The sequence below is a fragment of the Narcine bancroftii genome, chromosome 2, assembly GCF_036971445.1.
Source record: "Narcine bancroftii isolate sNarBan1 chromosome 2, sNarBan1.hap1, whole genome shotgun sequence".
Taxonomy (NCBI): Eukaryota; Metazoa; Chordata; class Chondrichthyes; order Torpediniformes; family Narcinidae; genus Narcine; species Narcine bancroftii.
In genome coordinates, this window is record NC_091470.1 from 300112379 (window position 1) to 300127874 (window position 15496).

Sequence of the window (15496 nt, forward strand, 5' to 3'; positions counted from 1 at the left end):
ATCACAGGAAAGTACATACCCAAGGAGCCTTTCCGTGTCTGACCAGTCAACGCATTATTGAGTCCCAGCTATAAGTCAATATTGCAACAGCAGGGCGATCAATCAATAATAATTCATCAACATTATATGGATACAGCCTTAAGGTGGAAATGAACGTTACATGAAGTCAGGGAGGGTACACATCATTTAAAATAATATATATATACCCGTTAACTGGGAGAGTGAAGGGATTGAAGTTCTCAGTGACCAATGAGAAGCGCCTCGAAGAGAGGAATCGTGATTTGTTTGGATTCAGAAATCTCACATCAAGAAATATGGGGACGAGGTGCTGTCGAGCGGTTGCCTGGCAGCGTCTTTTGATCCCTGGCGAGTGGAACCTGTAGTATTGGGCAGGAAAATAGCTGCCTCACCAACATCACGGTCCGTTCTCAGCCAAACCCTGGAATTATCCAACGATTACAGGAGAGGTTATTGGATGAGAGCGTCCGCCGTCCATGGGACTTTCCAGCCTCGTGTTAATTGTGCGCCCTGTTGTTTTTGTTTAACCAAGGCCAGGTACATTTCTCGTTATGAAAATAAAAAGCCTCAGGAAATTAGAAAATAAACAGCAAGCAGATTGGATCGTATTCGTGGAAAGAGAATGGGGATTAATAACGTTGGCTGCTTCTCTCTCCACAGATGGTCCCTTTTCTCTACTGGGTGTAAACTAACAGGAGTGCAGGATCAAGACATACTAATAGAACCAATTCTTCACTGACTTAACGGAGGTCAGCAAAGAAGCAAAGGAACTTGCATGGAATTAGGGCGCCCTTTAGTCCAGTCATCTGATTGTACAAGTACAGCCCCACGAAAGAGGTTCTCTCCTTCTAGCTATTTTAGTCTTTTTTTTTCAGAACTTGAGTATACAGGCCTTTCTTCAACGAGCTCATCTTTCACCTGTAAACGATGGGTCGAAGAAGTTGTGAAATCAAAGCAATAATAGAAAACTGGAGTCGCAGAAGAGCACGCTGGAATATGCCACAAATAATTTGCTAAATCTCTGAAGAAGACAACATTTATCTCTTTTATCTGCATTCTAGGAGGGTGAGGTCTGCATCAAAAGCATGTTAGTAACATCTGCCCCTAAGTATTGATAGACTCTGTCTAGGCCGCAGTCTCAAACAAACAATGGAGTCAGCACGGATCATCCTACTTTATTCTCACCACATTTCATCAATCCCCTCAAGATTCTACCACTCACTAACATGCTCAGGGTAATTTACTAACTAATTAATCTACTAACCCGCACATCACTGGGAAGTGGAAGGAACAATAATGATGCCAAGTTTATTATTGGTTGTCCTTCAGTTTGAAGGCATTGTTGTGCAGTTCATCTGTGGACATGAATGTGACTTTGCAGTCTCAGTCTGGAAGCGCAAAGTCTAGCACAGTGGGGGCACTGGAAGTCCATTTTGTAATAAATGTGGCTGCTGCTTTGTGATGCTGTTCACAGTTTTCCATCAGTTTTTGGCAGTGCCTGTCTTCAAAACTAGTGTGGGCTTCATAGTACAGGACTCATCAACAGGATCTGTCAGCAGTTGAAGCTCCTAGTTCTCTTGGCTGGATTCCTTCACAGCAAATTTATAACGCTTGTCTGGACAACCTTGAGGTCTCCTTCCAGTCTTCAGTTCACTATAGAGAAACTGGTGAGGCATACGGTGGTCGTCCATTATGATGATATGTCCCACCCACCGCATCTAGGCTCTGATGATCAGGGACTCAATGCCGGTGGACTTTGCGCAACTCAAGACCTCCAGATTGGAGACACAGTCTTCCCAACAGATGTCAAGGATGGAACAGATGGCACACATGTGGAATTTTTCCAGTTGTTTGATGTGACGGAGTCCAGTCTCACATCCATATAGGAGAGAAGGGATGACCACAGCTCTGTCGACTTACAGCTTCGTAAAGTTGCAGATGTTGGGCTGATTGAGCACTCTGGTACACAGCCTCCCCAGAGCCCGTCTGGTCTTGCTTATCCTGGAGTCAATTCCTTTGTCATCACTCAAGATAATGCTCCCGAAGTATTTGTCAGCTGGGTGTTGTCAGCAGTGATTTTTTAGTTCTATAGTGTTGGTGTTTGGCATGGAATGTTGGAATACTTCAGTCTTGTTCAGGTTGATGGTCAAGCCAAAGATCAGAGCAACATCTGAGAATTTGTTCAGCCAAAAGCACACAGACATCAGCAAAAAGCATTTCTTGAATGACTATGTGGAGGCACTTCCTCTATGTATTCAAGTGGTGAAGGTCAAAGAGAGAGATGTCCAGTCAGTACCTGATGTACACTCCCTCCTCCAGACCATGGACAACGTGCAAGTGAAGAACAGATGGAACAAGACTGGGGCTAGTACACAACCCTGCTTCACCCCATTAGAAATGGCAAATGCAGTTGATGTATCACCACTGCAGAGGACCTGTCCTGTCATTCCATCATAGATCAGGAAGATCCAGAGAGCCTCCCTATTTACAGTGTCAAATGCCTTGGTCAGGTCAATGAAGACAGAGTAAAGAGACTTGTTCTGCTCGAGGCACTTCTCCTGAACTTTTCTCATGGCAAATATCATGTCCACTCAGTCAGTTCTGGCTGAAAGTTGCACTGCACCTCTGGGAGATTCCTTTCTGAGACAGTGACAGGTCTGTTCAGGAGGATACGGGTGAAAATCTTGCCTGTGATGAACAGCAGTGAGATACCTCTGTAGCTTGATTTGCTTCCCTTATTTTTGTAGACAGCCACAATGAGGGCATTGTAGAATTCATCAGGCATCTCCTCTGTTAACCAGGTGTCTTCCAGGATGTCTTGGAACACCTGTAATGCATTTGAGCTTTGCAGATCTCGGCAGGATTGTCATCCTGTCCTGTTGCTTTATTTGCATTCATCTGCCAGACCTCTTGCTGCAGTTGATAACCAGGATGTCTAAGTGTCTAGTCATGATCTTAGCACTCCACAACACCTGTTGGGCCTATCTTCTTGACTGTTGGACCATTAACTAGTCTATTCCACTCAATCTGCCAGGGCCAGACTTCACATGCTTGGATAAACAGATCTCTTACCACTCCAAGGGTCAAAGACCCATCGGCTGCCCTCACCTGGTTTAGACCATCTGACGAGACAATTTACCGGGTTATGGCCGCTGATTATGGTACAGCTACTTGGAGCCACAGGCGAGAGCTGACCATCAGATGGGGACCAAAGGTAGATGAGCTGCCCAAAAAAAGGGCACATGGATGCACCCCCCCCCCCACCAGAGATGCTACTCCACACATCTTTGGGAAGTGGAAGGACCAATAATGATACTGTTTATTGCCAGATACATTGTACAACGTATATAGAGTATGCACCAAAATTCCTAGTTGCTGACCCTGAACAGGTACTTTATAAATAAACATGCAAAATCAACTAAAAAAACACGAGTATAGTTAATTGAATTAAAATGGGAAATAAATATATGCAAATAGGTAGATAATAAATATTCACATTTATGCTGATGCAAATAAAAGTGACTCTGCAATAGTGCGAACATTCCTTCCTTGGTGTTAGAGCAGTCCATGATTAGAGTAATAGGGGAGGTTCAAGAATCTAATAGCTATTGGAAAGCAACATTTCTTGAACTGAGAGGTTCTGGTCTTCAGTTTTCAGCACCTTCTACACAAAGATAGTAGTGAGGAGAGGTTGTGACCAGTGTGATGGGGGTCCTTTATGATTTTGGCTGCCTTGTTGAGGCAACACCTCACTTAGATGTTCTCAGTGGAGGGGCGGTAGGAGCCTATGATGGATTTGGCTATGTTTTTAACCTTCTGGATCCTTCAGTGTTCCTGGGCACTCAAGTTTAAAAACCAGGCAATCAGTCAGTACCTTCCACAATGCACCTGGAGAAGTTTTATAGAGTAGTCGCTGACATGCCAAATTTCATCAGTCTTTAGAAAGTAGTGTGCTTTTTTTACGGCTGCCTGAATGTGCTACCTGCAGTAGAGGATGTGGACTCCCAAGAACATGAAGCTTCTAACTAGTGTTCCCAGGAAAACCTACCGGCTCACAACGAAAAGGTGCAACCTCTGCACGGACAGCATGAGTGATCAGGATTGACTCACAATATGTAGAGCTGCAAAGTTTTACTGGAACAGAATGTGGAATTCAAAGCAAGGAATTAATCAGTGCCCTGGGTTCAACTGGAAGTATCTGTAATTTTGCATTTCTTTGCAATCAACAAGAGACAGATCAATTCTGTTTATTTTAAAATTCCATGCCAGACGTGACCCTGTGACACATATTACAATCTGAGCTAGTAGAATATCAGGCAAAAGTTAACACTACTTTTACACTAATGTAAACTGATGAGCACAATTCTAAAAAAAAAGGCACAAGACATAAATATTTTAGGATACCTGCGCAGAGTTTGTTGAAAGTAACAGGGCAGTTTGTGAAAGCAGTTTAAATATACGTAGTAGCACAGAACACAGGAGCAATTGAACCGTGATGAAATGTTGTAAAGTAGCTGGAATATTGCATCCATTTCCATGTTTCATTCTTTAGGAAAGGTCTGAGGAAAGGGTGTATAATAGGCTTATTGAAATTATTCCAGTCTTGCGAGGCTGTAATTGCTTTCCTTGGAATGGAAAGATTGTGACAGAATCCAATAGACAGGTAGAAAGAAGTTATTCCCAATGGCAAAAGGATCATGATGAAGTACATGGAATGAAAGAAACTCGCAAATGAACTATAAGTGACAAAAGGAATAAGTTCTTTATCTGTGATAGGTTAGCACGTGGAATTGATGGCTAAGGTACTAGTGATGGCAGTAACATTTGGAGAGAACCTGAGCAAGTATCTGAAAGAAAATAACTTTCAGGCCTCTGGGAGAAAGGGAGTAGCTGGCTTGCTCTCATGAAGAGCTGGTATAGACACAATGAGCTAAATGGCTTCCTTGCATGCTGAACCAATTCTGTGTATGAGAATGAATACTATTATTCCCTCAGTATTCATCCTGTCTGTCATCCTCTCCACTGGAAACTGCAGGTGAATAAGACAGCCTCAATGTTCTCATTTTGTGATTATCTACTATTATTTGCTTACATGCAGCAAGTCAAAGGTTGGGTTCCAGCAGAGTGCCCTTATTTTCCCCAGCTACTGTCAGAATATTATTCAGCTACACAGATATTTTTGAATGATCACAATTTAAACTCCAATTTCTCTTTTAAGCTACTGAAGGTCATTAGAGTCAATTTTGGTACAAAAATTCCTCCCCTCTCCTGCATTGGATGAGTATCTGACCTGATAGGGGCATGCCCATTTCCACCCCTTGGTTCAAACAAGTATAGATCATTCACATCTTTAAATGTGGGGTGAATTTCATGAGAAGAGTATTACAGGAATGAATGGAAGTAGTGCATTCACCCCGATGTAAGATGAAAACAAACAAATAACTGTGGAGAACTTTATGAAAGTGCATATTCTACTACTGAAATATCAATTTTACAAGCTTTTATCAATGCTGAAGAAGTGATGTAACTCCTGATTAAAGATTTTGCTAAAGTCTAATGGAAAGATTATGAGGAACTGATGCAGAAATAGACATGGAGGGGTACAATAAAGACACAGGCCATTCAGCTATTGCATCTCAAATGACCAGCAATCTATTCAAACTACCCTTACATTGATCCCATTTTATTTGTTCTCTCCATAGTCATATGAACTGCACCCTACCATATCTTACATACACCCCAGTGGCAATTTACAGTAATATGTTAACCTTGATGTCCTGTTTTGCGGAAACTGCCAAAATGTTTGGCCTGGAAGTCAGCCTGAAGAAAACTGAGGTCTTCCATCAGCCACCTCTCCACCATGACTACCAGCCCCCCCACATCTCCATCAGGCACACAAAACTCAAAACAGTAAACCAGTTTACCTATCTCGGCTGCACCATTTCATCGGATGCAAGGATCGACAACAAGATAGACAACAGACTCGCCAAGGTAAATAACGCCTTTGGAAGACTACACAAAAGAGTCTGGAAAAACAACCAACTGAAAAACCTCACAAAGATTAGCGTATACAGAGCCGTTGTCATACCCACACTCCTGTTCAGCTCCGAATCATGGGTCACCTACGGCTCCTAGAACGCTTCAACCAGCGTTGTCTCCGCTCCATCCTCAACATTCATTGGAGCGACTTCATCACCAACATCGAAGTACTCGAGATGTCAGAGGCCGACAGCATCGAATCCATGCTGCTGAAGATCCAACTGCGCTGGGTAGGTCACGTCTCCAGAATGGAGGACCATCGCCTTCCCAAGATCGTGTTATATGGCAAGCTCTCCACTGGCCACTGAGACAGAAGTGCACCAAAGAAGAGGTACAAGGACTGCCTAAAGAAATCTCTTGGTGCCTGCCACATTGACCACCGCCAGTGGGCTGATATCACCTCAATCCGTGCATCTTGGCACCTCACAGTTCGGCGGGCAGCAACCTCCTTTGAAGAATACCGCAGAGTCCACCTCACTGACAAAAGACAAAGGAGGAAAAACCCAACACCCAACCCCAACCAATCAATTTTCCCTTGCAACCGCTGCAACCGTGTCTGCCTGTCCCGCATCGGACTTGTCAGCCACAAACGAGCCTGCAGCTGATGTGGACATTACCCCTCCATAAATCTTCGTCCATGAAGCCAAGCCAAAGAAGAATCATCTGGATGAAAACCACACAGTCACAGTGAGTATACATATAAACAAAGTCCACACAGACACCACCTGAGGTCTGGATTGCACACGGGTCCTTGGGGCAGATCAGCCAAAATCATTTTGAATGGCAAGGGAAATTTAAACGTCCTGAGTTACAGGGAAAGGTCAAACAGGTTGTAACTTTATTCCCTGGAGTGTAGAAGAATGAGGGGAGATATGTTAGAGGCATTTAAAATTATGAGGGGTGCATTGAATTGGGATTTACTGGTAGTGTTCTGTGCTGATGGCTGGCTCTGCCCCCATCTGTTAACATATAACCCTGGTTTCCTGCCTAAACACAGAACCCTTCCAAAGACTGCTGTGAAACCCTACCATTCTTTCTTTTTCTTTTTTTTTCTTTCTTTGGCGGCTTCGCGTCAAAGATTTATGGAGGGGTATGTCCACGTCTGCTGCAGGCTCATTGGTGACTGACAAGTCCGATGCGGGACAGGCAGTCATGGTGGGGTGCTGGTTGATGGAGGACCTCAGTTTTCTTCAGGCTGACTTCCAGGCCAAACATTTTGGCAGTTTCTGCAAAACAGGACGTCATGCGCTGGAGAGCTGGCTCTGAATGGGCAACCAAAGCGGCATCATCTGCAAAGAGTAGTTCACGGACAAGTTGCTCTTGTGTCTTGGTGTGAGCTTGCAGGCGCCTCAGATTGAAGAGACTGCCATCCGTGCGGTAACGGATGTAAACAGCGTCTTCATTGTTGAGGTCTTTCATGGCTTATAACCATTAGTTATAAGCTAATAAAAGCATTTGTTCTCCCTCCAGTTGTGAGAGCTTTTATTCGCGCTACAATGGGCTAAACAGAGTACATTTAGGTAGACTTTTTCCATTGAGGGTAGGTAAGACACAAACCAGAAGACATAGGTTAATGATGAAAGGGGAAAGGTTTAGATGGGACCTTAGGGGGGAACTTCTTTACACCGAGTGTGGAGGGGATGTGGAATGAGCTGCCAGCTGAAGTGGTGAATGCAGGCTCAATTTTAATTTCTAAGAAAAATTTGGACAGCTACATGGATTTGAGGCACATGGAGGGCTATGGTCTGGTTGCATGTCAGTGGGACTAGCCAGAATAATAGTTCAGCATGGACAAGAAGGGCTGAAGTGCCTGTTTCTGTGCTGTATTGTTCAATAGCCAAGTGATCAATCCCTGATCCTAGTTTCTTTTGTTCTAATAGCCTGTCAGATTGAGACATCTTACTGGGGAATGAAACAAAAACAGATAATGTTCCATTCATTTAACAGGTCAGACAGTATCTATAAAAGGAGTAACAGTAACATTTCAGGTTTGTGACCCTTTGTCGAAACTACTTGTAAGGAGTTAACACAAAGGAAAAATAAATACCTGAGGTACCTTTAAACCCTGGGTGTTATATTTTTAACCCTACAGAAGTGATTAAAATAGTTAGAGAAGGTTAGAATTAGGTTCAAAATCCATCTAACTGATGTCCATTCTGTTTACAGAATTTTACTCATGACAGGAGATGCAACAAAGCTCTTTGGCTATTTATGGCTGGAAACTGCTGAATTCATTGTTTTCAGACTGGTAGTCACCCAGTGGCAGAATACAACATTGAGCAAGAAGTGAATTAAAACATGGCCAAAGTAAACATGAAAAATGCTGTAAATCCCCCAATAAAGACACCTACTGGGGTATATATAACAGTTACCCTATAGCTGAAATTAATGTTTATATCCATGCCTGTCCCAATTATTGTGATAAAAGTAGCCCTCTCAGGTGTGTTTCACATATCTAGCAATGCTAAAAGCTGAAATGATTGTTCTTGGCAGCTGGTTGGGGCTGGAAGTATTGGGGGGAAGCCCACCCAATATTTGAATGTTGCAGTGTTCATCTGAGACTGATACATTGGGGTTTGGGGATTTGGGCTTTACTCTGTTGGTCATGCAACATCTGCATAGAAAAAAATATTGTATCCTTGGATATCATTCTTGGAATTACCTTTTCCAGGAGAGCTGGGCATTCACACATAAGAGACACCCTCCCAGTGGTTCATAATTCCTAGAAGTAATTTCTGAGGCCTCAAACCTATAAAACAACTTTGAACAATTGTTTCTAAAGGAAACTATTTCTGCAAAAAGTTCAAATAGATTAAATAATTCAAAGCATAAATTATGAAAAAGATTCTCATATGTGATCTCAACAAAGCCCCATACAATTGCAGTAAGAATTTCTAATGCCCAGATTCAAATTAAGGTTAATTTGCAAATTTGACATGTCACCAGCATCCCTTAACAACTTCTACAGATGCATCATTGAAACCATTCTATCAGGGTGCATCACTGTGTGGTACAGGAGCTGCTCCACCCAAGACCACAAGGAAACGCAGAGGGTTGTGAATGTGGCTCAGGCCATTACCCCATCACCTCCTCTCTATCGTCTCAATCTGTATCTCCCGCTACCTTGGGAAAACAGCCCACATAATAAAAGACTCACTTCACTCAGGCTGCACTCTCTTTCCCTCCCACCCACCAAGAAGAAGATTCATGAGTTCCATGATCACCATCAAATTCAAGGACAGCTGTTTTCCCACTTCTTGCACCTGTGTGCTAGCTCTCAACAACATTTATACAAAGACACCTAGGTCTCTTAGAACACCACCACCCCTCACCATTAAAAAAAAACATTCTTTTCTGTTTTGAGCTCCAATGTGAACAAACTCACATTTTTTTTCCATTCGATATTTTGTATATATTTTCTTCACTACTCACCCAGCTAATCCAATCTATCTGAAGCTTCTACTCTCTCACTACTCACAATCCCAATGCTATTGTATCATCAGTCACCGATCCCAGTCTATAGGCTGTGACCAGAAACCCGAGAAAGATTCGTTTATTACTAATCTTTGATTTCTGTCCGATAAACAATTAATATTGTATATTATCCCTGACTGTGTGCTCTCATCTTATTCACCATTTTGCTGTAAGGGACCTTAATGAAAGGTTTCTTAAAATCTATAGACACCATATCCACAGATTTCCCTCTTATTTATCTTCCTAGTCACATCTTCAAAGAGCTGAAAGATTTCCTGAAAGCTCTCTGCTCAAAAGTTGATAACCCAAAAGGCAAACTCAGCTATTTTTCCACAGGTGTGACCTGACCTATAGAATGTCTCTGGCATTTTCTGCTTCAAGTTCAGATTTCTGGAAACTTTAATTATTTGCTTTTCACCCATCCTTTCCTATGGGATTGATGGCACCACTCAAATGAAGGGAGATATTGTATGGATTGCTACAGCTGAGGACAGGATTGGAATTACAGTAGGCTGTGTTCTTCAACATGTACTGTTCCACAGTTGGGCTTAATATTAAGTCCAATGGCAAAGCAGGAAGTTAGCTCTCTTGGAGTCATGGAGTCTTTGAGAACAATAGGCCCTTCAGCCCTTTGAGTCAACACCATCCATCAACCAGCCAGGTTGCACAAATCCAATTTTAATTCTTATTATTCTCCACACATTCTCATCAATTCTCTTCAGGTTCTACCACATAGAATGGAAATTCTTGTAGCCATTTAACCTACCAACTTGCATGACTTCAGGGTTTGGAAGGAAACTCACATAGAGGGAGTACATGCAAACTCCACACAGACACCTCCCAAAGTCAGGCTTGAACCCAGGTTTCTGGTGCTCTGTGGCATAGTACCTAGATGCACTGGACATGCTCTTCGAAGTTTGACATATTTTGGGCAAGGAATGCCTGCATGTCAACAAGCTGACAGTGGAATTGTCAACTGAAGCTAAACAGAATTTGGCTCAATTTTCAACTCATGATTCTTTCAATGGAACTGAAATAAAAATATGGAAAAAAAACCAGACTCTCTGACATGTTTAGAAAGTGGTGAGTGAGTAAAGCACAAAAGAAAATATTTGTGAACATAAGGACAAATCAGAACTATATGTGGGTAATTTTCTATCACTTTTAAAATGAAATAATTTGAGAACAGGCTCTGTTTAAAAGGATCTGTAAGGCAAAGCAATATTTCATGGATGTGAGAAATTGTGTTTTTTGAAATATTTTATTTATGTTTTAACTACCAAATAAAATTGACATCTTTAAAATAGTCTAATCCATTAACCATATGGTATCTCACTCCCTCCACCCCCTTACCCTAAAGCCCAAAAAAGAAGGAAGAAAGAGTAAAAAAGATACAAGATGTAAGAAGAAAGTCTGGAGATTGTTCAGAGCAGTGGTTCTCAACCTTTTTCTTCTCACTCACATACCACTTTAAGCTATCCCTACACCATCAGTGCTCTATGATCAGTAAGGGATTGCTTAAGGTGGCATGTGAGTGGGAAGGGAAGGTTGAGAATCTTTGCTCTAGACCAAATTGTTAATGAAATATTTTGCTTGAGAAAAATTGTCATTGGCCCATTTCCTTTGGAGTTATGAAACCATGCACATAATGAGTCAGTTAGGTACAATTAAAACAGTGGTTTTCAAACTTTTACTTTCCACCCACATACCACCTTAAGTAATCCCTTACTAATCACAGAGCACCTATGGCATAGGGAATTCTTAAAGTGGTATGTGAGTGGAAGGAAAAAGTTTGAGAACCATTGATCCAGAGAGTCCTTTTCCAGAGATCATATTTACCATCAAATAAAGGAGGTCACCAAGGATGAGGTTATCAGAGAAATGATTAAACATTCATTCCAACACTGCAAATATGGGGGCCATACTTTCCAAAATATATGATAACTATTCCTTAAGCCATATGTAATTTTCTCAAGTGATACACAACTATGAATTTCCGCATTTCTAAGATTGTATCTGATTTCTAAGTTACAGCAATATATTTCAAGATACTGCTAAGGCAATTTCTACAAACTTTATTTGATACATGCTTAATTTTAATTTTTAATATTGCATAATAAAAATAGCATTGGTTCCTGTGGGAATTTGTTGTAATAAATTACTCACATCAAGCCAGAAAGGTTTTACCTTAGGACCCTGCCAAGTAGAATGCAAAAATGTACCAATCTCTTGCCATATCTAAAACACAAATCTGGTAAAATATAGTTTAATTTATGTAAATTTTGTGGGGTAAGATATAACTGATGTAAAAAATTATATTGTACCAACTTATATCTTACATTAATTGTATTTGTCATACTCTCCCTACACAACTCCATCTAATTTTGGTCATCTATTTGCCTATATAAATCAACTTCTCATCTCTCTCTTGACTTATGCATCTCTTCTTTAGAAGACCCCTTTTGTAACAAAATATACATTGCAGAGATACATTTACATATATTACTATTACAAATCAACAATTCAGCGTTTCTACAATTTGGTAAGTCAAATTTATTCCCAGTTTTTCATTCATTCAGAAAGGCCTTTACTTGATAGAAACAGAAAAAGATATTATTAGATATACTAATTTTATTCATAATTTGTTCAAAGATTAAAAGTTGACCTCATTCAAAATAATCTTCAATATTTTTAATACCCTGTTGTGACCAAATCCTTAAAGATTGATTATCAATAGAAAATGGAATAAGTCTATTCAGTACTAAAGTCATCTTCCTTGACAATAAACCTCTTGAACCGATTTATTTATCGATCTTACTCCAAATCTCAATGAAATGTTTCAAAATATGGGTATCTCTAACCCCATACAACATTTTAGCATTCCATTTATAAATATCCACCCAAGCAGGTTTTTCTCTCATAGTCAAATAATACATTAATAAATCTCAAGTGAGCAGCCCTATAATAATTTTTAAAATTAGGGAGTTGCAAGCCTCCCAAATCAAACATCTTGAAATGGTCAAAAGTATATTTTTTAAAAAATTGTTTAAAGCACCAATGATTGAGTTAAGGAACATATTCGCAGGAAGGAATAACATTGATAAAGTTGTATATCTCTCGTCCTCTGAAAGAAAAATGATCCTTTAATCATTCGACGCATATATTTATTGCACTTCCAAATCATATTCCAAACTATATTCCAGGATTTTAGTCCATTGAGAAATTACTATACAAGACCTAGAGAAGTTACTGTATGATTTCCAAAGGGATTTCAAGGCAATGACATTGCATCTTGTTTTGCTAGTTCTTGTCAGTGATTTGGGAGCTGCTACTTAAATAAACGATAAGTATATGTGGGCAGTTCACTCATAACTATGTCCTGGAGCTGCAATATATTATCAACGTGAGATTAGAAATTAAGTCCTGTAGCAAGATTACCAGTTCTGATTTGGATGGTCTTGAAGTACAAAGGCTTTTTTTTTATATTAACTCCTAAATTTACTGATATCGTCAATACCTCTCTCTACCCACCTGTTGCAAACAAACCTCCATCTATCTGTGCCCAAGAAGAGTGTAGTAACCTGCCTGAATTACTATTGACCTGTGGCACTCACATCCACAGTGATGAAGTGTTTTGAAAGGCTGGTGTTGAAGCCTATCAGCTCCTGCTTAAGTGGCAAGATGGTTCCGTTCCAATTTGCCAACCACGGAAACAGGTCTACCACAAGCCCCATCTCACTGGCTCTGCACCTCGCCCTAGAACACATGGACAGCAAAGATGCATACATCACGATCCACTCATCAAATACAGTTCGGCATTCAACATCAATCCATCACAACTGATCAGCAAACTCTGAGATATGGACCTCAATACACCGCTATGTAATTGGAACCTGGATTTCCTCACCTCCAGACCACAGTCAGTGAGGATTGGCAATAACATCTCTTCCACAATCTTGATCAGTTCCAGAGCACCACAGTGCTGTCTACATAGACCCCTGCTATACTTACTTTACACCTATGATGGTGTGGCTCAGTAAAAAAAGAACAACATCATCTACAAATATGCTGACAATACCACAGTAGTGGGCTGTAAAAGGGGTGATGAGTCAGCATACAGGAGAGAGATTGAAAACTTAGGTGAATGGTATAAAAACCACAATTGTGCACTCAATGTCACCAAAATCAAAGTGTTGATTGTAGCCTTCAAGAAGGAAAAACCAGAGATGTACCTTTCATTGGAGAACTTCAGAGGTGGAGAGGGTGAGCAAATTAGAGCAGGGGTGTCAAACTCAAATTCACAGAGGGCCAAAATTAAAAACTTGGACTAAGTCGTGGGCCAAACTAAATATTTATTGAAAATTTTCAACAACATCTGCATGTTTTCTCTTCTTTCCACATATGTAATGTTAAACTTTTTCTTATTAAAATAAATGTTTAATTATAATTTTGGTTAAACTTTCCAGAAGAAGCATTAACAAATGAGAAATAAAATATTCAATAAATAATATTTCTCTATAGCCTTGAAGCTCCTTTTAAATGTATTTTTTTTCACAAGCCAACAAGTCAAAAAAATAACAACTTGCTTCAATGAAAATCCAATCTTTCAACTATGAACTGTCCAAAGTTAACCAAAGAAAATATGAATCCAAGCTTAGCTTGCTACACTGTGATTTACTCTGATGCACCTGGGTCTAAACCAGATACTTGGCATCTCTTCTTAGATGCAAGTTCATCAAACTCTGGGGTCAGAGTTTGTCTCCCACCTGTCTTGAAAGGTCTTGTTTTCTGTCTTTTGTTTGGCCATTTTTCATAAGGGGTTTATTACGTGTGAGTTGGGTGACAGATCGCAGATGCCAATGAAAGTAAAGAGAGGAGGTGGGGGCGATTAGCGGGCTGACGGGCCGGTGCCAAAGCATTTGCAAAGCATTCTGGGATTTGTAGTATTAGCTGTGCATGCGCTATACTGGCGCGGCGGCCAGCGGGCCAGCTCTAATACATATTTGATATGGACTTGCGGGCCAAATATAATTATATCACAGGCCAAATTTGACCCACGGGCCTGAGTTTGACATGTGTGGCTTAGAGGAACTGATACGCGATGCATGTGTGGCTGGATTCAATTCCAATCACATCAGACAGAGGCTTGGAAAAGGACCATCGAAGCCTACAAGAAGTGTTGTCGACCTGGTTAAAGCTCTCAAGGCATCGCAGATTAATGCAGAGGTCTTCTCGGCAAATGTGTCCATCACATGGGGAGAATGGGTGCCACCATCTTGGGACGTGGTGTCCAAGGTCACCATCACTGCCATCGAGCACCAAAAGTGCTACTTCTGCAGCCACACAAAATATCCCCGTAAGAGCTGCCTGGCCCAAAACGCTACATGCTCTGTCTGCGGGAATAAGGGACACTACTGGAAGGTCCCAACTTTTCTCCAGCAGTGCTGCATGCATCCGGCAGCCGCCACCATCTTGGACTGAACCACTTCTGATTTGACTTCCGGCTTCACTTCTGGTTGCAGGAAACTGGTTGGTGGGATCACGGGGGCTGCAAACTGAGATGGCATCACTTCTGCCTCTCTTCAGCAGTGAGGAGCGGCAGTCATCTTGGGGGGGGGGGGGTGGGCAGTACTACAACAATGATACATACAGTGATCAGACATTGGCCTTGATTACCCTGGATCAACTTCAACTGGGCAGGGTCATAATGGTCATCGAGGTAAATGGTTGTGTCACAATTGCTTATTTGATACAGGGACCACAGAGAGCTTCATTCATCTGGGCTCAGTGCACTGCTACACCCTCACGGTAACCCTGTCAAAGTGTAAAGTCTCCCTGGCCTCCAAATCCCACTCGGCTGAGATTCATGGCTGCTGCACCATGACGTTGACTGTGTGGGGCACAGAGTACAAGAACTTTAAACTCCTTATCATGCCACAGCTCTGTGCACCAGTCATTACTGGGA

General features: G+C 41.3%; 1 protein-coding gene across 1 annotated transcript in view; it reads right to left on the bottom strand.

The window, feature by feature from the left end:
• Window positions 1-13281, bottom strand: part of rgs20 (regulator of G protein signaling 20) — a 231073-nt gene extending 217792 nt beyond the window's left edge. The window contains exon 1 of the mRNA XM_069915429.1: window positions 13063-13281. Within this exon, the coding sequence (XP_069771530.1) occupies window positions 13063-13083 (21 nt within the window). The 5' untranslated portion in view covers window positions 13084-13281. The remainder of the gene's footprint in view (window positions 1-13062) is intronic.
• Window positions 13282-15496: the final 2215 nt, after the last annotated feature.